Source organism: Vulpes vulpes, chromosome 12, assembly GCF_048418805.1.
Source record: "Vulpes vulpes isolate BD-2025 chromosome 12, VulVul3, whole genome shotgun sequence".
Classification (NCBI taxonomy): Eukaryota; Metazoa; Chordata; class Mammalia; order Carnivora; family Canidae; genus Vulpes; species Vulpes vulpes.
The window spans coordinates 168,308,853-168,330,822 of NC_132791.1; the positions used below are offsets into that span (position 1 = coordinate 168,308,853).

At 46.6% G+C, this 21,970-nt stretch overlaps 1 protein-coding gene and 1 pseudogene across 2 annotated transcripts; one reads left to right on the top strand and one right to left on the bottom strand.

The window, feature by feature from the left end:
• Position 1: 1 nt before the first annotated feature.
• On the top strand, positions 2-21,329 carry EMC8 (ER membrane protein complex subunit 8). 2 transcript variants are annotated; one of them, XM_026004942.2, is made up of 5 exons: positions 2-402; positions 8,475-8,551; positions 17,000-17,069; positions 17,778-17,872; positions 18,336-21,329. In XM_026004942.2, exons 1-5 carry the CDS (start codon positions 172-174, stop codon positions 18,493-18,495), a joined length of 633 nt encoding a protein of 210 aa, XP_025860727.1. In that variant the 5' UTR covers positions 2-171; the 3' UTR covers positions 18,496-21,329. The 2 variants fall into 2 exon arrangements, with proteins under 2 accessions (XP_025860727.1, XP_025860726.1); XM_026004941.2 differs by having other exon boundaries at positions 30-402; positions 17,782-17,872.
• LOC140594935 (U2 spliceosomal RNA) lies at positions 20,828-20,991 on the bottom strand (annotated as a pseudogene).
• Positions 21,330-21,970: the final 641 nt, after the last annotated feature.

The window sequence follows — 21,970 nt, forward strand, 5'->3', positions numbered from 1 at the left end:
CGTCGTGAAAGGCCGGGCCGGGCCGCTTTACGGCGGCGCCGAGAGGCCGCTTTACGGCGGCGCCCGGCCCGAAGCGCGAGCGGAGAGCGAGTGAGGCGGGCGCGCGTCGGTTTCCCCCGGCGGGAGCGCAGCATCGGCCGGGCGGGGACCCGGGGCCCTGCCGGGCTCAGCATGCCCGGGGTGAAGCTGACCACCCAGGCTTACTGCAAGATGGTGCTGCACGGCGCCAAGTACCCCCACTGCGCCGTCAACGGGCTGCTGGTGGCCGAGAAGCAGAAGCCGCGCAAGGAGCACCTGCCCCTGGGCGGCCCGGGCGCCCACCACACGCTCTTCGTGGACTGCATCCCCCTCTTCCACGGCACCCTGGCCCTCGCCCCCATGCTGGAGGTGGCCCTCACGCTGGTAAGCGCGGGGGGGGCGGTCCCCGCGGTACACAGGGAGCGCTGCGGCCGACGCTCTTAGGGGCGCGGGAGGCGGCCGGCCACGTCGCGTTCCTCCAACCCGAGGCCTTCGTGCAAACAGGCCCCCCGCCCCTGCGTCGGGGATGTGGCTGTGCCGGCCTCCTGGCTGGTCCGCCGCGGTGCAGACACGGTGGTGCCGGGGCCCTCGGCACTCCGCAGCGCCGGGGTCGGCGTGGCAGGCGCCCGTCCCCTGGAACGTGCGGCCCCGCCGCTGACCTGGCGACACTCCGCGCGTGGGTTTAGATCCGTCAGCTCGGTGCCCCGAGTGGGCCGCGAACTCAGCACCTCGAGGTCAAGAGCCAGACGCCCCTAGACTGCACCCCCCGGGGGTTCAAGCGCTAGAGACTCCCGGTGACATTGCCGAGACCTTTTAGCCACCGCGCTGGGGTGTCTGCTTGAACGGCCGCTTTCCCCGAGGGGGGTGGTGAGGGGGAGCTTCAGCGCACAGATCACCTGGCCGGCAACTGAGTGAGTTCTAGGCAGTGCTGTCTGGGTTTTAGTGGCCAGTGGAGGGAAAAAGACCACCTCTAAGTTCCACCCAGTTGTTAGAGCCTTGGGGACTTCAGCTGTAACCTCCGAGCTACCGACCCCAGTGCCCCAGAGTTGAGATGCTGTTTACTTTTCACTTAAATATGAGCTATGGGCCTGAAGAAAAGTTAGTTCGTAGAAAAAGTAATAAGTTTGAGGTGTAGACAGAGATCGGTTGTCTATGTTTCAGGCGAAATGAACCCGTTTCATAATTCACCTGAGTATGACATCTACATAAACCTTGGTAGGCAGGAAGTGTCCCTGGGCAAACGGTCCGACCCTAAAGTTACCGGGCACATCTTTGAGTGCCTATTACACGCAGCCACTGTATGAATTTCTTCAGATCACCTCTGGAGAGGATGTAGGTAGGACCTTTAGAAAATCAGTCAGTTTAGCTCCTAAAGAAATGTGCTGTCAGTACCAAGTCATCACTGGGGGGGTGCGTGTGTATGTTTTAATGCAAATTTTTTCACTCAATGCCTTAACTATTCTGTTCTCGGGGATTGCAGGCTGATTGGTTATGTGAAGTGCAGTCACTTGCAGGGAACTAGATTTACCGGGAGCATTCGGTTTTCCAAAAGTGTGCCAGGCCTGTGCTGGAGGAGGGACGTGGCTGTGGATCACAGCACATGCTTAGCACTTGAACCTGCAGGAAACACAAAATACAGTACCAAAGAATAAGTGTCACATGTGGGCTCAGGCAGTAAGTGTGAAAGGTCCAAAGCTAACCCAGGCTTGCAGAGTCCAGGAAGGCAGGCTGCCTGGAGAAATGGACATGCAAGGAGTGACACAGTGGGCTAGCCATAGTAACTGGGGGGCAGGCGAGGGGGGAGTTGAGGGGAGAGCGTTCAAGTCAGAGGAACCAGTGTGTGTGCAAAGGCCAGGAGAAAATGGGGGTGGGGCTAGAGTGTGGCATGTAAAGGGACTGGGGGCAGAGAGAGGTAAGCAATAGACAGGTTTCATTGTACAGCAACTTGGCAGATCACACAGTGGAGTTGGGGTACCATCGTGAGGACAGAGAGAAGCCCCTGGGAGAGAGTTGCGCAGTTGGATGTGTCCCAGAGTGATCACTGCAGCCTGCAGCAAGGAGGCAGAGTGCATACAAGACCAGAAGCCGGAGAGGTGATCTACACTGAGCACAGTGTGGCTGCAGAGGAGACAGATCACAGAGAACCAGGAGGAAGAATCTAATCCACAGGACTCAGTGATGAATTGCATGTGGACATAGGGAGAAGGAAACAAAGAGGATACCTCAGTGTCTGACTTATGCATTGGACATAGTGGTGCCAAATGAAGATGACCTAGTTTCTGGTGTTGAGAAATGGATCTGGAATTTAGAAGATGGATGGGCTGGAGACGTAGATTGAGAACCGGTAGCTTCTCAGTGACTGTTGAAGCCATGAAAGCAGGACATATTGGCAGGAGCAGCATGTGCGACGAGGAGGGAGCTATGATAGAAGCCTGAGCAACTGTTGCTTCCACAGGGTGGATGGTAGAAGAGTTGGGCAGGGGATCCCTGGGTGGCTCAGCGGTTTAGCGCCTGCCTTCGGCCCAGGGCGTGATCCTAGAGACCCAGAATCAAGTCCCACATTGGGCTCCCTGCATGGAGCCTGCTTCTCCCTCTGCCTGTGTCTCTGCCTCTCTCTCTCTGTCTCTCTGTGTCTCTCATGAATAAATAAATAAAATCTTAAAAAAAAAAGAAGAAGAAGAGTTGGGCAGGCTAGCTGAGGAGTTGCCAGAGGGGAGAGGTGTGTTGCTTTAAATCCATTTAAAATCCTATCAGAGGGCAGCCCTGGTGGCTTAGCGGTTTGGCGCCGCCTTCGGCCTGGGGTGTGATCCTGGAGACTCGGGATCGAGTCCCACGTTGGGCTCCCCGCGTGGAGCCTGCTTCTCCCTCTGCCTCTGTGTCTCTCATGAATAAATAAAATCTTAAAAAAAAATCCTATCAGGGCAGCCCTGGTGGCTTAACGGTTTGGCGCCGCCTTGCGCCGCCTTCGGCCCAGGGCGTGATCCTGGAGACCCAGGATCGGTCCCTGTCGGGCTCCCTGTGTGGAGCCTGCTTGTCCCTCTGCCCGTGTCTCTGCCTCTCTTTCTCTCTGTTTCTCATAAATAAATAAAATCTTATTTTAAAAAAATCCTATCAGAAATATCTAAGCACCTTAAAGACAAACTTGAACCTCACTTGGAATTGTCAAAGTATTACTAGTGCTTCTCATTTTTAAGTAAGCTTTACAGTTAAAACATTATATTACTATTATAAGATATAAATACATCTCTTGAGGAAATTAAACATAGGAACTATAAACAACTGTGTTGGAGTCACCTTTACATGAATTTTCCCAGAGGAGCAGAGCAGCCTCCCAAACCACTTGGAGAGGGAAAATACCCAGAAGAGACCTTGACTCGTAAAATGGCCTATTGCCTTCAGCCTCCCAGGAGGGGGAGGGGCACTGCATGAGGCTCTGTTTTGGTCTTGCTCCCCTGTGTCACTACACTTTGCCCTCACTCTCAGCTTGCAGCACTTCCTTCAGACACACCTGTTAGTGTTTGAGGCTCCCAGTCTGCAAAGTCTAGTCTAAACTGGATTCTATGCCACAACTTCTTTTTTTTTTTTAAGTAGGCTCCACACCCAGCATGAAGCCCAGCATGTGGCTTGAACTCATGACCCTGAGGTCAAGACCTTAGCTGAGATCAAGAGTTGGACACTTAAATGACTGAGCCACTCAGGTGCCTCCATCTGAAAAATTTTTATTTCAATTAAGCTATTTATTTTTGTGCCATTCAGATTTTGACTTAGCAAATTTATAACCTGAAGGCAATGAAAAATCTCAGCATATGGAGCTGTAGTTTATCAATATATCAGCTATGGTAGATGTGATTTTACTAAAGCTTCTAAATCCATGAAATTATAAATGAGGCTTTTATTTTCATGGCTTTTTTCTATTCAGGGAGTTTCGTGTTGTGATTATTTTTAGTAAGTGGGAAAGACTGACTTGATATGCAGTCCATCACAGGGCAGCGTTAGATTCCTTTGAAAAGCTTTTCATTATAATTTTCCATTTTAGAAAAAATCCTTTCATTTCTGGGTGCTTTTCATTTTTTTTTAAGTACTTATGCCTGTTATTTATCCTTATAACCCTTTGACGTAAGTAGTGACAGAATTATTTCTAATAGCAAAACCCATAAAATTTTAGCAGAAAAATTAGCATAGACCTGCTGTTTCTCTAATCCCTTTTTGTCTTTTTCTCCTCGTTGATTTCCTGGTTCTTTGGAGCAGCTTTTGATTACATTCTGCCAAGATGACTTTCTTATTTACCAGTTGGTCTAGTCACTTTGATTTCAGTCCAAAATTCTTTCTGCTGCCTCACATGTGCCTTGTCTGTGCTCATTTGCATGGGCTACTGTCCTCTGGCTCTTTCCTAAACCCCCTACTTATTCTGCCCCCATTATCTCCAGAACATTCACATGCTAGCCTGGGAGAGGGAAATGGCTGTTCTGGGTCCTCTTTTCAGTTCTTCCCTCTAAATTTCATCCTCCCCATCCCACTTACCTAGGACCTCTTCTTTCATGGCTCCAGTTCCTTTCTGTTCCATAGAAAAACCAGCATCCCACTTGAGAAGGAGCTTTTCTTCTCAGTTAATTCAGCACGTCCTCTCCTTAGACTCCCCAGACCTGCTTATTGCTGTAGGCAGCAAGGCTCACAGACATCCTTAACTTGTAAGTGGCAGGTGTGGGAGTGACACCCTCTTCAGAGTGGCTCCTATGAGTTCCCTGCTTTACCTGCTTCATGGCAATGTTAAAGTCACAGGAGGTAGGTAATAGTGCTTTGAAAATTACAGTATCACACATGCAAATGCTAGCAAGTTTGCTGAGAAGCTAGTTTCTTTCTTTCTTTCTTTCTTTCTTTCTTTCTTTCTCTTTTTTTTAAAGATTTTATTTATTTATTCATGAGAGACAGAGAGAGGCAGAGATGTACGCAGATGGAGAAGCAGGCTCCATGCAGGGAGCCCGATGTGGGACCTGATCCTGGGACTGTGGGATCACGCCCTGAACCAAAGGCAGACGCTCAGCCACTGAGCCATCCGAGAAGCTGGTTTCTTTGTGCAGAGCTGAACTGGAAATGAATGAGTAGGGCCTTGTGCCTTTCATAGTTCTTCTATGTATCTAAGTAGAATGAGCCAGAAACGATTATGCACAGTTAAGTGTCTGTCCTCCTTTCCCTCTGAAAGACAGAAGAAACTACAAAGTAAATGTGGAATTTGGACCCTGTATGCAGAGTCACTTATACTAAGTTGACATCAGGTTTCAGAGTGTGTCCTGAGCTGTTGTCTTAATTTGGATTGTTTACAGGTTGTGTTGCAGGAGAGCAGGGAAAATGGAAAATAGATTCACAGAGAACAGAGGTCAGACAGCTGCTCAGTTCTTTTGCCTTGACCTGTCCCACTTGGGCACGAGTTGCCTTGACTGAGCAAGCTGCCTCTTAAATCCACTAATTTTTTTCATTTAACCAGCCCCTTGGGCTTTCTGCAGGATTCTGAACCTCCTCAAGACCTCCCTACCCTATCCTTGCTTCCCCTGCTCATGCTGCTCGTTTCTGCTCACCAACTTGTACCACACTCCAGATCACTCTCACCCATGAGGTCTGGTTCCTTTGTTGAAACCGTCAAAGAAAACTCTTCCATCTTATTAAAACTGATTCACCTGACCTCTATGGGCTTTGGTGCCTGGTGGGAGCCCTTAGTTCTACGTCCACCCTGTTGTGTTTTCCATTTTTCAGTTATGTGTCTAGCTGGACAGCTGCAGACAGGCAGTGTATGCCTCTCGTAAGCATCCTTACAGGGGCACCTGGATGGCTCAGTCAGTTCAGTGCCTTGACTCTTGGTTTTGGCTCAGGTCATAAGCTCATGGGTTGTGGGATCAAGCCCCACGTAGTTCTGTGTTCAGTGGGAATCTGCTGGGAGATTCTCTCCCTCTGCTCCTCCCACTGCTCCCACACACCCACATACTATCTGTCTCTCTCTTAAATAAATCTTTTTTTAAAAAAAGGTATCTTTACAGTTAACTTGGTTGTCCTTGTTTGAATCATTCAAGTTTTAAAACCAAGCCAGTGCTTTTATGACCTGGTTCACTTCTAGGGCAGCCTCTTCAGAGAGTTCTGTTGAAAGTTCTAGAAGTCCAAATTCATGACCCTATTTTTCTGCTGGAATTGGTTAGGCCCTTACATTTGTTACAAGAATCAGTTTCACATCAGGTACTTTTTGTGTTCCCTGAACACAGACACAAGGTGATACCATATGTATTGCTGGGAGACAAGTCCTGAACTGTTGCCTCCAGCCCAAGAAGGGATCTGGGTGCAGCTTAGAGTGCTCACTAAAGACTGCTTCTGGAGTAGTTAGATTATTATATTATTTTAATATAACTAATAATCCTTATATTAAATGCAGTCAGCCAAAAATGATCCCCCAACACATCCACATCCTAATGTTCAGACCCATTAATACATGACCTTACTTGGCAAAGGGACTTTGCAGATGAGATTAAGATAAGGATCTTGAGGCGAGATGAACATGGATTATCTGACGAGTCCCCATGTAATCCTAAGGGTTCTTATAAGAAGGAGACAAGAGAGGGCCAAAGAAAGGAGATATGACAACAGAAGCAGAGGTCAGAATGATGCGGCCACCAGTCAAGGAATGTGGGTGACCTCTAGAGGCTGGACGAGACAAGGAGCGGATTCTCCCCAGAAGCTTCCCGAAGGAATCAGCCCTGATGACCATTTTAAACTTATCTTTAGTTCTGACTCTGGATAGGACAAGCCTCACCAGAGAGCAAGGAGAGGAACACCCACGTGGGCAGCAAGGACACACTCAAGAGGCTGGTCTTTGAGTAGAAGCAAGGGCTGAGAGGGCTGCGCTGAAGGGGAGGCTAATCCTCTGAATTCGAGGTCAGGGAATGGGGCAGATGCCAGATTTTAGAGCTAGGCTCTGCCCTTTAGCGATAAAAACCAACAGGTTTAGAGGAAAAGGAAAGAAATTGCCACTGTAAGCAACATCAGTATTTCTGGAACCCAATCCTTTAACAGGTGATAGAAGTAAAATATAAGTGATTTGGGAGTAATTTGCAGCAAAGTTACAGTGAAAAGAGCCATTTCATAAATATTTTGGAGACATTGCCCTAATCTTTTGGATGGATGACCAAAACATCTTAATGGGTTTAGTGAGCCTTGGTTTTGACCCAATATGGTAATTTGTGAGCTCTTAAGAGGCCAGGATTATTATTCTAAGCCTTGTGCAAGCCAGGGAACCTTGGACTTATTGTGAAGTCTGCTTGTAGTCGTAGGGGATATTGCCTGAGCCCAAACCAGAATTCAAGAGAAAGAACAACACAACTGTTCGTTTAATTAAAGAAAAGGAAAAAAGAATATTTTTAACTAGTTAATTTACTATGAAAAACAAGGATCGATTTTATTTCCTCTTCAGACTGAAAATAGAATTTATTGCAGTATGTTATTAAAATTCCCTAATGGCAAAACGTTAGGATGACCTTTTATTGTTTTTAATAATAGCATTAGACCTGCAGGAAGCTAAATCTGATGAGGGATGAGTGGCGTTATAAAACAGACAAAAACTTTGAAAGTCTGCAGCCATGCTCCCATTTAAAAGCATGCTACAGGGGCAGCCTGGGTGGCTCAGCTGGTTTAGCGCCACCTTCGGCCCAGGGCATGATCCTGGAGACCCCGGGATCAAGTCCCACATCCGCCTCCCTGCATGGAGCCTGCTTCTCCCTCTGCCTGTGTCTCTGTCTCTCTCTCTGTTTCTCATGAATAAACAAATAAAATCTTAAAAATAAATAAATAAATAAATGCTACAGGGAATTGAGTAGGAGAGTATATGTGCACATGTGTGTAAACACCCCTGCTTGCATCTGCCCACGCACACTTGCACATGTGCCTGTTTACCCCACATGCCAGCATGAAGTGTTTCTCATGGTTAGTTGCTAGGAATACAGAAATTTAAATTTAATAGTAAAAGGCTTGGTTTCAAGAGACCGAAGTTCCCATTCTGGCTCTGCTCCCTGGCTGTGCAAACTGAGGGCACCTCTGAGTTTTAGTTTGCTTATCTATGAAGGTTTGACTTCAGTGATCTGAAGGACTTACTCAAGCCCCAGGATCCTCCATTCTTTATATCTTAAGAGCAGGTGTGTAAAGATGGCCCCACTTCCCCACGGTGCTGTACCTGTACACTGTGGGCACTGGGGCCCCACAATGAGGGTGAGGCCACTCTCTCTGTTTTCTGTGCCCTCCCACAGACCGTGGACAGCAAGCTGGTGTGACTCTTCTCATGGGGAGAAAGATTCAGGGATTATACGTGTCTTGTCCCAGCATTTGGGGTGGGGTGGGAGGGCAGAGTCTCCTCTGAGTATTAAGAGGTGACGTTTAAGGGAAAATCGTTCATCTTTTCTTCCCGATTTTTGTTTCTCTTTCAGATTGATTCATGGTGCAAAGATAATAGCTATGTGATTGCTGGTTATTATCAAGCTAATGAACGAGTCAAGGATGCCAGGTATGTCGGTGCAAAAACCCTCTGGTCTGAAAGAATGATCATGGGACATCTCTGATACCCCTTTTGACCTTCTGTAGGCTCAGTGAGAACAAAACCCATCCCTGCCTTCTGTGCTTGTTTCTGGTGTGTGAGGGGAACTGTAGTGTGAATAATTCCAAACAACAGAAATTCCAGCACTTATATTAATCTGAGATTATGTTTTGTATCTTCTTGATTTTGCTTCAAGAAAGTTCATACAATGAAAGCAACAGTCAGGGGCCTCCAATTTCTGTCCCAACTAAGAATGATGTAAGGCAGAGCATGCAGAAAGAATATTGTTCTCTTTGGGGACAAATAAAATGACTTTTAAATTTGGTGCTTTTAGGGTCTGATACTGTGATGAAAATGTAGTGCTGATAGCTCCTTCACATGTCGCCCTCTAATTCTCACTAATGAGCAAATCTGCTTTCTTTCTGCCTTAGTCTGTGTCTCAACAGAAAAACCAATGCCACGCTGGAGTTAGGGTGATTGCAAGAGCACTCAACAGTGGGTGGTTTCCTAAGGTATAGGCTCACAGGGTAGTGCTATGACAGAAGGCAGTACCATCCTGGGGCCCAGAAGGGACAGGGAGGCAGAGTGTGGTAAAGAAGTTTAGGGACATAGCCAGCAGCCAACCTGCTACCTATGACCTGATAGGGAAAGCCCCAGAAGAGTCACTACCCTGACCTCCCTGTGATTTCCTCCACCTGGAAGCCAAGATGGGCGGTCTCCTGCATGGCGCTCTCATGCTCTCCTCACATTGTCAAATAGAGCCAACTGACTCCAGTGTCCAGGCAGTTAGGGGCTGCAGTGGAGGATCACAGACCAAAATGCCGCCTGGAGTTATGTGCTCAGCATAGGCAAGAGGGTGGACTCAGTATGTTTGGAAATCTACAGTAAGCTGGTGCCTGAGTACTGCTGTCAATAAGGCACAGATGCACCAGTCAGGAGTCAGAGGGAGGGTAACCAACACAATGCTGTTAAAACCCCCCACTTGGACAACAACACACAGGGCCTCTGTGGTCCCAGGACCCACCACTCTTACAACCTCACTCTATCTAGGACCCCTTCTCCATTTGATCCCACCCACCTCCCACACTTCCATCTCTCATCCAGAGCATACTCAAAGGGCCCTTGTTGGTCTTGGTCTGTGTTACACAAAAGATCCTGGGCCAGGCTTTGCTGAACAGGAGCTAAACATTCTTGGCCTTTGCCTTTAGGTTGCTGGATTGTACATGGGAGATAGTGCCGGTGTAGGACTGTAGCGCCAGCCTGAGGTCACGTGCCCTGATGGTGGTGCACAGGCTGTGATAGCAAGTGCGATGGGGAACTCCTCCACTGGGATGGCCAAAGCAGCCCTTAGGGAGGGGTGTCATTTGAATGCCTGGGAGTGGGTGGAGTCTTGTCAGGTGCACATGTGGAGAACAGGAAGGATGAGCGTCCAGAGAGGGGACAGAGTGAGGTAGCCAGCAGGTGGAAACAGGAGCCTGGGGTATGCACAGGGAAATGGCTAGAAAGTGACACTGTAAAGGTAGGACTCTAAGGCCTTCCAACTTTCAGTATAAGCAGTATACTTCCAACTTTCAGTATAAGTGGGGAGCTGTCCTTGGAAGGAGTGTTTCCTGAACTGAGCAGCTGCTCTTGCAGAAAGACAAGGAGACCAAGCAGGAGGCAATGCCACCAGTTTATTGAGTGTAGATGCCTCCCTTTCCTCCCACCACACCTCAACTCCTCGCCTCACATGGTTGCCCCAAATGTATGTGCACTGCTTTTACCTGCTGCGTGCTTCATTTGGCTCATAGCTCTGTCTTCCTGCCTCTTTTTTTTTTTTTTTTTTTTTTTTTTAAGATTCCATTTATTTATTCATGAGAGACAGAGAGAGAGACAGAGACACAGGCAGAGGGAGAAGCAGGCCCCATGCAGGGAGCCCAATGCAGGACTTGATCCTGGGACCCCAGGATCATGCCCCGGGCCGAAGGCAGGAGCTAATCCACTGAGCCACCCAGGGATCCCCTCCTGCCTCTTTTTGGACCTCATTCTGGCCCAGTCCAGAATTCTGCTCAGACACCATTTTCGTGCTGCTCAGAACTTCTAGACTTTCGCGGTTCCTTCACTTGCTCTACTCAAGGATATTTTACATTCCCCTTTGATGTCTATGTTTAACTGCCTACTAACAGACCCTTGTCAGGTCTGTAGCGGTATTAAACATGAGCTGGGGAACAGGAGTGCCCAGTCACCCTTGAGTCCCTTCTGAAGAGTCTCTGCTGGACTTGGTGTCTATGCCATTGCTATGTTAGGATTTACTGGCGCCCTCCTGTCTAACTCTCACAAGGACACTCAAGTGAAGAAAGTCCAGCTAGAGATGGTCACTGCACAAAGGCCAAACAGCTTGGAAGCCCAGGAGCTGTGATTATGCTAATTTCTCTTCTTGAATACTATTTTCCTCTCCTGGAAAGTCTTCACTTCTCTTCTTCAGCCAGACTTAGCTAAAACGTTGCTTTTCCTTTAGAAATAGCAGCTGAGGGACGCCTGGGTGGCTCAGCAGTTGAGCGTCTGCCTTTGGCCCAGGTCGTGATCCTGGAATCCTGGGATCGAGTTCCACATCGGGCTCCCTGCATGGAGCCTGCTTCTCCCTCTCTCTGTGTCTCTCATGGATAAATAAATAAAATCTTAAAAAAAAAAAAAAAAAAAGAAATAGCAGCTGATTAACAGTGTCTCACAGTCTTAGAGCTGGATAGCCTTGGATTCAAATCTTAGCTGACTTACTGATTTACCTCCAAGGGCCTTGGTGGTCCTATCTGTAAAATGGCAGTAAAAGCTTATGCCTCAGAAATTGGTCTTGAGGACATAGTGAAGCAACATACACCATGTTTAGCTTTGTGCTTGGTTCAAAGTAGAAGCTTGTACTATTACTAGTCCCATGATGACTTTTTTGAAAAAAGGATCATTCAGACAAACTCTTGGGACTACACCAAAATGAAAAGCTTTTGCATGGCAAAGGAAACCATCATCAAAACAAAAAGGCAAGGTACTGAATGGGAGAAGATGTATGCAAATGATATATCCCATATGGGGTCAATATCCAAAATATATGAAGAGGGACGCCTGGGTGGCTCAGTGGAGCCTGCTTCTCCTCCCTCTGCCTGTGTCTCTGCCTCTCTTTCTGTGTCTCTCATGAATAAATAAATAAAATCTTAAAAAATATATATATATATGTATATATATATATGAAGAACTTACACAACTCAAAACCCCAAAAAAGCAAACAATAAAAAATGGACAGATGACCTGAATAGACATTTTTCCAAAGACCTACAGATAGCACAACAGACCCGAGAGGATGGATGCTCAGCATCATTGATCATCAGGGAAATGCCTATCAAAACCACAGTAAGATGTCACCTCACACCAGTCAGAAAGGCTAGAATCAGAAACACAAGAAATACCAAGTGTTGGTGGGGATGTGGAAAAAAGGGAATCCTCTGCACTGTTGATGGGAATATTGGTGCAACTTCTGTGGAAAACTGTATGGAGGTTCCCCAAATACCATGTGATTCACTAATTCCACTAATGGATATTTAACCAAAGAAAATAAAAACATTAATCAGGAAAGGTGTGCACCTCTACATTTGCCATACCACTATTTATAACAGCCAAGACGTGGAAACCGCCCGTGTCCGTCCATGGATGAATGGACACAGAAGATGTGAATATATCCATAGATTAGTACTCAGCCATGAAATAGAATGAGATCTTGCCATTACGACAATGTGGATGGACCTACAGATACTAAGTGAAATAAGTCAGAGAAAGATAAATACTATATGATTTCACTTACATGTGGAATCTAAAAAACAAACCCAATTTTTGGGGCACCTGGCTGGCTCACTCTGTGGACCGTGCGAATCTTGATCTCTTGGTTGTGAGTTCAGGCCCCAGGTGGTATAGAGATTACTTAAAAGTAAAAAAAATCTGGGCAGCCCCGGTGGCGCAGCAGTTTGGCGCCGCCTGCAGCCTGGGGTGTGATCCTGGAGACCCAAGATCGAGTCCCACATTGGGCTCCCTGTATGGAGCCTGCTTGTGTCTCTGCCTCTCTCTCTCTCTATGTCTATGAATAAAATAAATTAAATCTTTAAAAAAAAAAAAGGCAAAAAATCTTTAAAATAGCTGTAAATTAATTAAATTTAAAAGGCTCATAACTACAAAGAGCAAACTGGTGGTCACCAGGGGCAGGGGGAAAATAGAAGGGAATTAAGAGGTATACGGATCCCTGGGTGGCGCAGCGGTTTAGCGCCTGTCTTTGGCCCAGGGCGCGATCCTGGAGACCCGGGATCGGGTCCCACGTTGGGCCCCCGGTGCATGGAGCCTGCTTCTCCCTCTGCCTGTGTCTCTGCCTCTCTCTCTCTGTGTGACTATCATAAATAAATAAAAATTTAAAAAAAATTTATAAAAAAAAAAGAGGTATAAACTTCCAGTTATAAAATAAATAAGTAAAAAAATAAATAAGCCACAGAGATAAAAGTACAGCATAGGAAACATAGTTTTAAAAAATCAGTGTTTTATGTTGTAAAAAGAAATGTAAGGTGCTTGTAACACTTTCACTTATTTACTAAACTTCAGGTCATTATGTCAGGTTTTGTTAGAGCACTTCCTAATCGCTGGTGTTTTGCTTTCTGCTTTGCATTTCAAGTGGGTAAATGTCAGCACCAGGCACAGTGTCCTGGTCTGAGGTTAGATGCTCAGTTAACAGCTTTTTTTTTTTAAAAAAAGATTTTATTTATTTACTCATGAGAGACAGAGAGAGGGGCACAGACACAGGCAGAGGGAGAAGCAGGCTCCATGCAGGGAGCCCGATGTGGGACTCGATCTAGGTGTCCAGGATCACGCCCTGGGGGCGCTAAACCACTGAGCCATCCAGGCTGCCCAGTTACTAGCTTTTATTTTTATTTTATTTTTTTAAATTTTTATTTATTTATTTATTATAGTCACACAGAGAGAGAGAGAGAGAGAGGCAGAGACACAGGCAGAGGGAGAAGCAGGCTCCATGCACCGGGAGCCCGACGTGGGATTCGATCCCGGGTCTCCAGGATCGCGCCCTGGGCCAAAGGCAGGCGCTAAACCGCTGCGCCACCCAGGGATCCCCAGTTACTAGCTTTTATATCAAGAATAGAGATCTCAGTTCAAGTGAATGCCTAGCTTTGTGCTAGTTGGGGGGGGGGGGGGTGTAAAGTGGTATCTGCAGTTTTATTTGACCACTGAGGCTTCATGGGAACAGAGTTGATACAGCCTAATAAGCAAAATAGTGACCTTACTATCATCATGTGACAGTTGTACATTAGAAATGCAGTTAGGGCTGGGGCAAGTCAGCATTTGAGACAAAGTAAATAATACCAAAAAATGTAGACAAAATTGGCAATTCTTTCAAATCCTTTTTCAAATCATTAACTACAATTTTAACTTTATCAAGAATACATTTTAGTGCAGCCCTCTGTGTGTGTGTGTGTGTGTGTGTGTGTGTGTGTCTCATGAATAAATTTTTTAAAAGTTTTTTTAGAAGAATACATTTTATTTTTTTTTTTTTTTTTTTTTAGAAGAATACATTTTAAATTTGAGTTCTTGAGAATCTGCATGGTAGTTCTTATTTTTGTTTTGTTTTTGTTTTTAAGATTTTATTTATTCATAGAGACAGAGAGAGAGGGGCAGAGACACAGGCAGAGGGAGAAGCAGGCTCCATACAGGAAGCCCGATGCGGGACTCGATCCCGGGTCTCTGGGATCACACCCCAGGCCGCAGACAGCGCTAAACCACTGTGCCATCGGGGCTGCCCTAGTTCTTGTTTTTATTTTTTATTTTTTAAGATTTTATTTATTTATTCATGATAGAGAGAGAGAAGCAGGCTCCATGCCAGGAGCCCAACGTGGGACTCGATCCTGGGACTCCAGGACCACACCCTGGGCCAAAGGCAGGCGCTAAACCTCTGAGCCACCCAGGGATCCCCTAGTTCTTTTTTTTTAATGAATGTTTCTTAACCCCCTTCCTGATAAAAGTCTCTGTCTAAAGATGATCATCATAAATGTTAGGATGATGGTTTTTGTTTTTTTAGATTTTATTTATTTGAAAGAACATGAGCAAGGGCATTGGGCCCACAAGGGGGTGAGCTGGGGAGGAGAGAGCAGACTCCTCACTGAGCAAGGAGCCTAATGCAGGGCTCTATCCTAGGACCCTGAGATCATGACCTGAGCCAAAGGCAGACACTGAGCCACTCAGGCATCCCAGAATAATAGTTTTGTAAGTTTCTTTATAGTAGATGCTTTACACAAATGCTGACTTTTTTTCCCTTTGCACCTAAGGTGTAAGTGAGTTAGGGATGTCAGCGTGTGTGTCATGCACATTTCATGGATGAACAGGAAAGCCCCCATGGCTCCAGCCCCACTCCTTGCCATTTGCCATTGGAGCCATGGGAACTGTGCACCTGCCAGCTCCGGGTAAACACAGTATAGCCCTGCCATGTGGAGCTTTCCATGGTGGCCTGAAGGACAGGAACCCCTGGGGCCCTTTCTCTTTGAACCTGCTTTGCTGTTCATTTTTCCTAATCCTGTAGACTTACAATCGGCATATCACTACAAATTCTCAATTTTAAATGTGAAAATAGAATAATTAGATAAAATAATTCATTTTCATAAAACATTGTTAATCTTTTTTTTTTCCAGCTCAATCACAACATAATTATATAGGATGTTCCTTAAGTAAACCCACAATTATCAATGTGTTTTTTACAGCCATTAAAATATACATGGCTTAGTTCTTGCTTCAAAAAACTGAGGCTCTCATTGTGCTGGGAAAACAAGATGCACAAAAAGATAACTGCATGCCAAGGATTAGGTGTTAAAGCACTTTAGAAGTAGGGTTTAGAGACGGCACAAATGGACCCCCTCTGAGGCAGTTTGACAAGACCTCCCATAGAGGACGGTGTTTTCTGGGCATTAAAGATGGGAAGCAATTCAGTAAGCAGAAACCAGCATGGCAGGGCATCACAAACAGGGAACAGTGTGAACGAGGGGGAGGAGTGTGTGAGAGAGACAGTTTGTAGACCATTCCATTGAAATTAAAGATGCACAAAGGACTGCTTCTGAGTAGGAACAGTAACTAGGTCCACAGGGAGAAAGGCCTCAATCTCCCAGGCTGAGAACGGTGGGCTGTTAGATCACAAGCAGTGGTGAGCAACAGGAGACAGGATGGAAGTTTCACTTTAAGAAAATTGATCTAAGGAGAGTTTTCAGGATATGTGAAATAAGAAGAGCCTAGAAATTGAGACCAGTTTGGAAGCAATTTTTGAAACCCAAGTGTGGAATGATAGCCTAAACACAGCGGATGGCAGGGCAGACAGAAGCCAAGGCAAGGAGGGAGTTTGGGGCAGCTGGTGAGGACTCAGAGAAGAGTAGGAAACCAGAGAAACTAGAGCAGCCAGCAGCCTGGACACAGGAGGCTCCAGTGGGGTGGCTGGGGCGAGTGGGGGTGCTTGACGGACCTCCAGGGTACAGACCCTTGAAGCTCAGGGGGTAGGCACTGCAGGACAAGACTCAGCTTATTAAAGATTAAGATATATTAAAGTTCACGAAACATGGTTGAAAGGAGAGAATTGGACTGGGGCTAGAGGGAACCGGTTAAATAATATTTTTTCCTAAGAAGGAAAAGTCTGGCTCAAATTGGGCAACAGAGCAGGGACACTGGGAGGGGAGGACATAAAGGAAGCCCCTAAGGAGGAAGTGTGCATGGAGAGGCCTGTGGATGAGAGGAGGCCTTTGCCTGATACAGAATCAAAAAATAGTTGGGGCGTGGCACAGGGTAGGTGGGGGTGGCACAGGGATGATGCGGGAGCCTCTCTAGCTTGCTTTAATGGACTTAAAGGTAGCAGGTTATCATTTATCAAAGTTGGGATGGGCCAGAGCCCACAACTGATGGCTGACAAGAATGGAGAAGATTTGGAATGGCCTAGGAATTTTCTAAATTAAAAAACAAATGGCTCGATTGCCTGTAGCTAAGAGGTGGATGGAGTTCCTTTGCAAGTGTGCAGTGGAGCAAGCAGCCTGGGAGGCATCCAACCTGGAGCTCAGAGGATGGGGAAGTACACCAGGGGTCTGTGGCCTGCTGGGGGTGGGGGGGCTGCTCTCTATGGAGTTCCAGGGAGCCTTTCTGGTTAGAAGGTGTCTCTTCTGGAACGCACAGACCTGCTTTGCACCTTATTCCCTGTTGCCCAATGGCATGCCCTATCCTTGGTACCTGCAATGGCCATAAGCCGCTCTGACTGGCGTGAGGAGCACACACAGGTGATTGGTGTATCATTCATATTGGTGCTTGTTAGCCCTGCCATAGGGGGACCATGCAGGATGGTGGAAGCTGAGACTCAGCTCACTGTCATGTCTTTTGCAGTCCGAACCAGGTCGCAGAAAAGGTGGCCTCCAGAATCGCCGAGGGCTTCAGCGATACTGCTCTCATCATGGTGAGTCCCTCTTGGGTACTGTCATGTTTTCTGTTGCATGGACAGAAAGGACAGCTGCTTAGCCTTCTCGCACTAACATGGAGCTTTATCGCACGAGTGGTCTTCTCTGCAGACATTGCAACAGGCCGGTGCCACCCTCTGTGGTCTCCTCCTGGCTGCAGACTCCGCAGGCGCAGTATAAATGCCACTGCAACCACAGCAAGCTCCCTGCCTCCACAGGGGGAGGCAGTCTCGCTCAGCGGTTCTCAAGGGGGGGGTCTCTATGCCAGCATCAGCACCACTTGGGAACTTGCCAGAAATGCAGATTCTCAGGGCCCAGCAGGTGGCTTTAATAAGCTTCCAGATGATTCCGAGGCACACTCAAGTGTGAAAGCCACTGAATTAGCCGACAGCCCGAAGGGAAAGAAGTCAGGTGGACTGTCACGAAGATCAAAAGCCTTGTTACACAGGCTCAGTTCAGACAATTCTGACAGGGAAGGAAGAAGTAATATTCAGAAGCTCTGCTTTTATGTAAAAACCATAGTACTTGGCATTTATTGTACATTACACACAGTTAACCTTAGACCATATTTGAGGTGTGATTGCATGTGTCAGATTCATGGTGTCCATGTGCTGTGAGGTGGGTTTCCATCTGTGCCATGAGGAGGTGCCTGAGGACTTCCAGAAATGTAGCTCTGTTCACGAGTGCATCCTTTGTCTTGTGCACAGGTAGACAACACTAAGTTTACGATGGACTGCGTGGTGCCTACAATCCATGTGTACGAACACCATGAAAACAGATGGCGGTGCAGGGACCCACACTAGTGAGTGCTGCATTCTCGGGGTGACCTGTGTGCGGAATGCTATGGGCTGTTCTCCAGGGCAGCGTAGAAACCTCATGCAGAAATCATGCACGTTCCCCGGCTCCTGAGAGAGCTCGAGTGTTACTTCTGGTTCTTCCAACCCCTGGAAGAACCTGTTTTGGTATGAACCAAAACAAATGCCTGTACCGCTCTCAGGCATTTGTTTTGGTTCATAATCACTCAGAAAGCTTCCACCACCACCCCCTCCAGCTTCTTTAGATTTTTGTTTGGAGGGCGTCTCTTTTATTTCTTAACCATGCTTCATATTCTTTGTGCACATCTTTGGGTGTTTGCAACTTGTCTTGCTAGCATTCCTGATTGTCTTCCTTTATACCAGTGGGTATGTGGCCGGTTTTCTGTGTCCTCTGTTGGAAAACCACCTGTTTTTCGCTGAGAGGCTGATCTCTCCTATTTCACGTCATAGTGATTACTGTGAAGACTGGCCAGAGGCCCAGAGGATCTCAGCGTCACTCCTGGACAGCCGGTCCTACGAAACACTTGTGGATTTCGACAACCACCTGGATGACATTCGGAATGACTGGACAAACCCAGAGATCAATAAAGCCGTTCTACATCTGTGCTAGGGAGGGGTTTTAGTGACTGGTCTTTGGGCATTTCCACTACACTGAAGAAGAAAGCTATTTTTAAATGTAAATAAGATCCCTCCTAGCCTGTGTGGAAAGCCGACAGTTTTTGGAGGTGGCATATGCCCTGACAAAGGGCAGAATGTCCATCAGCCATCTTTTAATGCAGAGTCTCTAGAAGAGGTGCAGACTTTCCCATCTGACCGGCCCTGTGGAGTCCTGCCCAGTTGTATGTTGCTCTAATCCTCCAAATCAAAGCTGTTTCTGCTTGTCCGAGATCATTCCTATTAAAGAGTTTTAACTAACCTTTTATAATCTTCAGAGAATACTTTTTAAGGCTTATGAACTGCCTATAAAAGAAAAAAGCCCAGATCTTATACTTGAGTGAGTGAGTGCGAGTTTTCATCCTGTTGGGGTTTGTGTCGTCCAGTGCTGGGATCAGCGTGCACTCAGCGTTTTGCCCTCGGGAGGCTGTGGCCGCGAACAGTGCTGCCCCACACCGGTTGGGCTCATGTAGCTGCCGCAACGACACAGTGGGAATAATGCCACTGTTGCCTAAGAAACCTTCATCGTTAAGGGTAAAAACAGACGCCACTGGTAATGGGAACTTGGAGGAAAGCATGGTGTAATGCTTCTCAGTCAACCAGAAAGCTCGTAAACCTGCGGAATCAAAACTGGGAAAATGAACTGTATTAAGATGATCTTTAAGAGGCAAAAATCAGTCCCGATTCTTAACTCATTTCCCTGATTATCTAAATGGTTCTGTGTCCTCAAAATAATTGTTTTCTTTTGTATTTGAAGCAACAAAAGCAAAACAAAACTTAGACTCCCCGAGTTTTGCAGAGCACTGTTTGTAATTTTTATAGTTGGAACATTGGGTCACACTTTTTAACACAATCACAGGAGATGATGGGGAGACTTTGTGGCACTGCAGCACTTTATTCTTTCCTATAGGAGTCATTCTCTTTGCCCTTTCTTCAAACAACACCTTCCCCTTAATTTTTGAAGACGGCATTACTTCATGTGCGGACAAAGAAGGAGGGGTGATGGGTCGGCATGCTCCATCTTCCTCGTTCTCGCCTCACACGCCCGGCCCGTCATAGAACACAAGGAGCAATCTCATTCCGACTAGGTTTGTGTTTGTTTCACAAAGGGAGAAGGATCACCTCCAGCGTTCACCACAGAAAAATGCTCTTTTCCTGGGATTAAAGCGAGCATGTACTACCTGCAGCTCAAGGTCAAGGGGAATTGGCAGAACTATTCAGAATGAAGGTGGGGCTAAGGCGAGTTTGGGAGGCATTTTAAAGACCAACTCTGGTTTTTCCTCATTTTCACCTCTCTGCAACTCTTGTATGTGTTTTCCCACCAGCTTCCCAGGACCGTTGTGCCACCCTCGGTCAGATTTCGGCCTGGAACCAGGTTCCCTTTCTGTGGCTGAGTCAGGCATACATTTTCAGAAGGAAGTATGTTCAATATTCCAAGAGGAAGAATGTATCTTTAAAAAAATGTCCAAAGTGCAGGTGCCAGCTCCTGTGTCCTTGTAGAAACAGCAGGAGCTTGTGCTGGGTCCCCCTTCCTCTTGCCTCGAAGGCTCGCTGTACAGTCTCTGGCCCACAGCCTCCCTGGCCCTGAGGACCAGCTTCGTGTTTCCCTCCTGGGGATAAAAGTGAGAACCTGCCAGGTAGCTGCACATTCATATTCCTACTCTGCCTTTCATAGAAAAGACTTAACTGGCACAAAGTATTTTTGTCTACTGAAAAGATCTTTGTCCATCATAGATGTTCCTGAATTATTCTAAGTTGAATCTGAAGGGATCGGAGGGCGGGGCAGGGGGGGGGGGGCAGGTGTGTGTAGAACTGCCACTCAGAGCCAGCCCCATGCTCAGAATCATTCTGGCCGACACTGTTGTCTCTTCCTTGGCACCCATCCAGTAAGAAACGAGCAGGACAGATAAATTATTAATGGATAAAAATGTCATTCCTATTTCTAATCACAGTCACCTTTAACAACCAGGGACACTGAACTCAGGGAAAGTTGGCAGGAACTTCCCAAAGAAAAGCAGCATGCCTGCTAGGGGGAATACAGCCTTGCAAATTCTAATTAAATTAGGTTGATTTAGAATGGGAAACAACCTAAAAATCTTGAGCAATTTAAATTTACAAGTCTGTTTTCTGGGGATCTGATATTTTTAGGCCACCTTGGTTGTAAAAAGCCCTTGTGTAATTAGCTTTGGTTGAACAGCTTATTTCTCACATGTACTTGGAAAACCTATTGTTCCCACATATGGTAATTCCCAGCTAAGGAAACTATTTCTAAAACTGCCCCTTTTCTCTTTGTATCTGTCATAACACCGGTAGCTACTTCATGAGATCATGGTAGGCAGACACAGGAAAAGTAACCATTGGCATCCATCTCCATATCCCATGGACATTTTAGCCATTTCAGTGAAGAGAGCAGAGTCTACACTTGATCTTAGCCAAAACGCTGAGAAGTGATGAGAGCCGAGTCTAAAAGTAGACTTCCGTTTTACTAATTGACATTCCTTGAGGCTTTCCATCAACTCAGTGCCTCTTAAACATTGGACTTTTTCCTCCAATTCAGGAGAAGGCCTGGCACCAAATGTTGGTTTGTGTTCCCGGGCCAATGCGCAGGCAGGCAGTGTAGTAATCTGACTTCACTTCCCATATGCTTCAGAATCCAAGGGATAACTCGAATATTTTTATCCTCATAATTCTGATTTGTTTCTTCTTAAAATGCCTAAGATATCTTTGAATAGGATGCAAAATCTGATCAGCTTTGCCATTTCTTAGAATAAATTGCTATTCTTCTAAGGATCCTTTCTTTCCTTAAGGATTAACATTTGGGGTGGACATTTCCTTGCTGTGATCTGAAGATTTTTCTTTAGAATATGAGATCTCATCCAGCTTTAGAACTGCCAAGAATTCTGTTCTTGGTCTTTTGCTTTCAAAGCAGTGTGACAAGTGCCAGCAAAGCATCCACTTGAATTTGACTAGAGGAAACCTTTGGCCCAAACTTGTGTTGCCTCACAAAGAGAGTAACGCAGTGTATTTAAGTGGTGTCCAAACAAACATTCCAGATACCATTAATAAACCTATAAATAATAGCATTTCAGACTAATTGTGGAGTTCTGTGGCCTGCCATGGCCCACAGTAGCTGGGGAGTCTGTCCCAAGGCGGGACACTGGCCAGTTTGACAAGCTCCCTGGGTGTACCTCAGGCAGTGAGGTCTGAGTGGGGAAGATTTAGTACCTTCCAGGTCCCCTTCTCCAAAGAAAGAGTTGCTCATTTCTCAACACTGGATCTTCTCAAAAGAATCTTCCTTTTGGCTCCAGCAGTGCCTCACTTCCTGCTTCTTAGGTAACTCCAAAAATGCAGCAGCGTCTGGTACCAGCTGGTGGGAGGAGGTGTGTGGTGATGAGGACCCGAGAAGGCCAGGTGTGAATCCCAACTTCGCC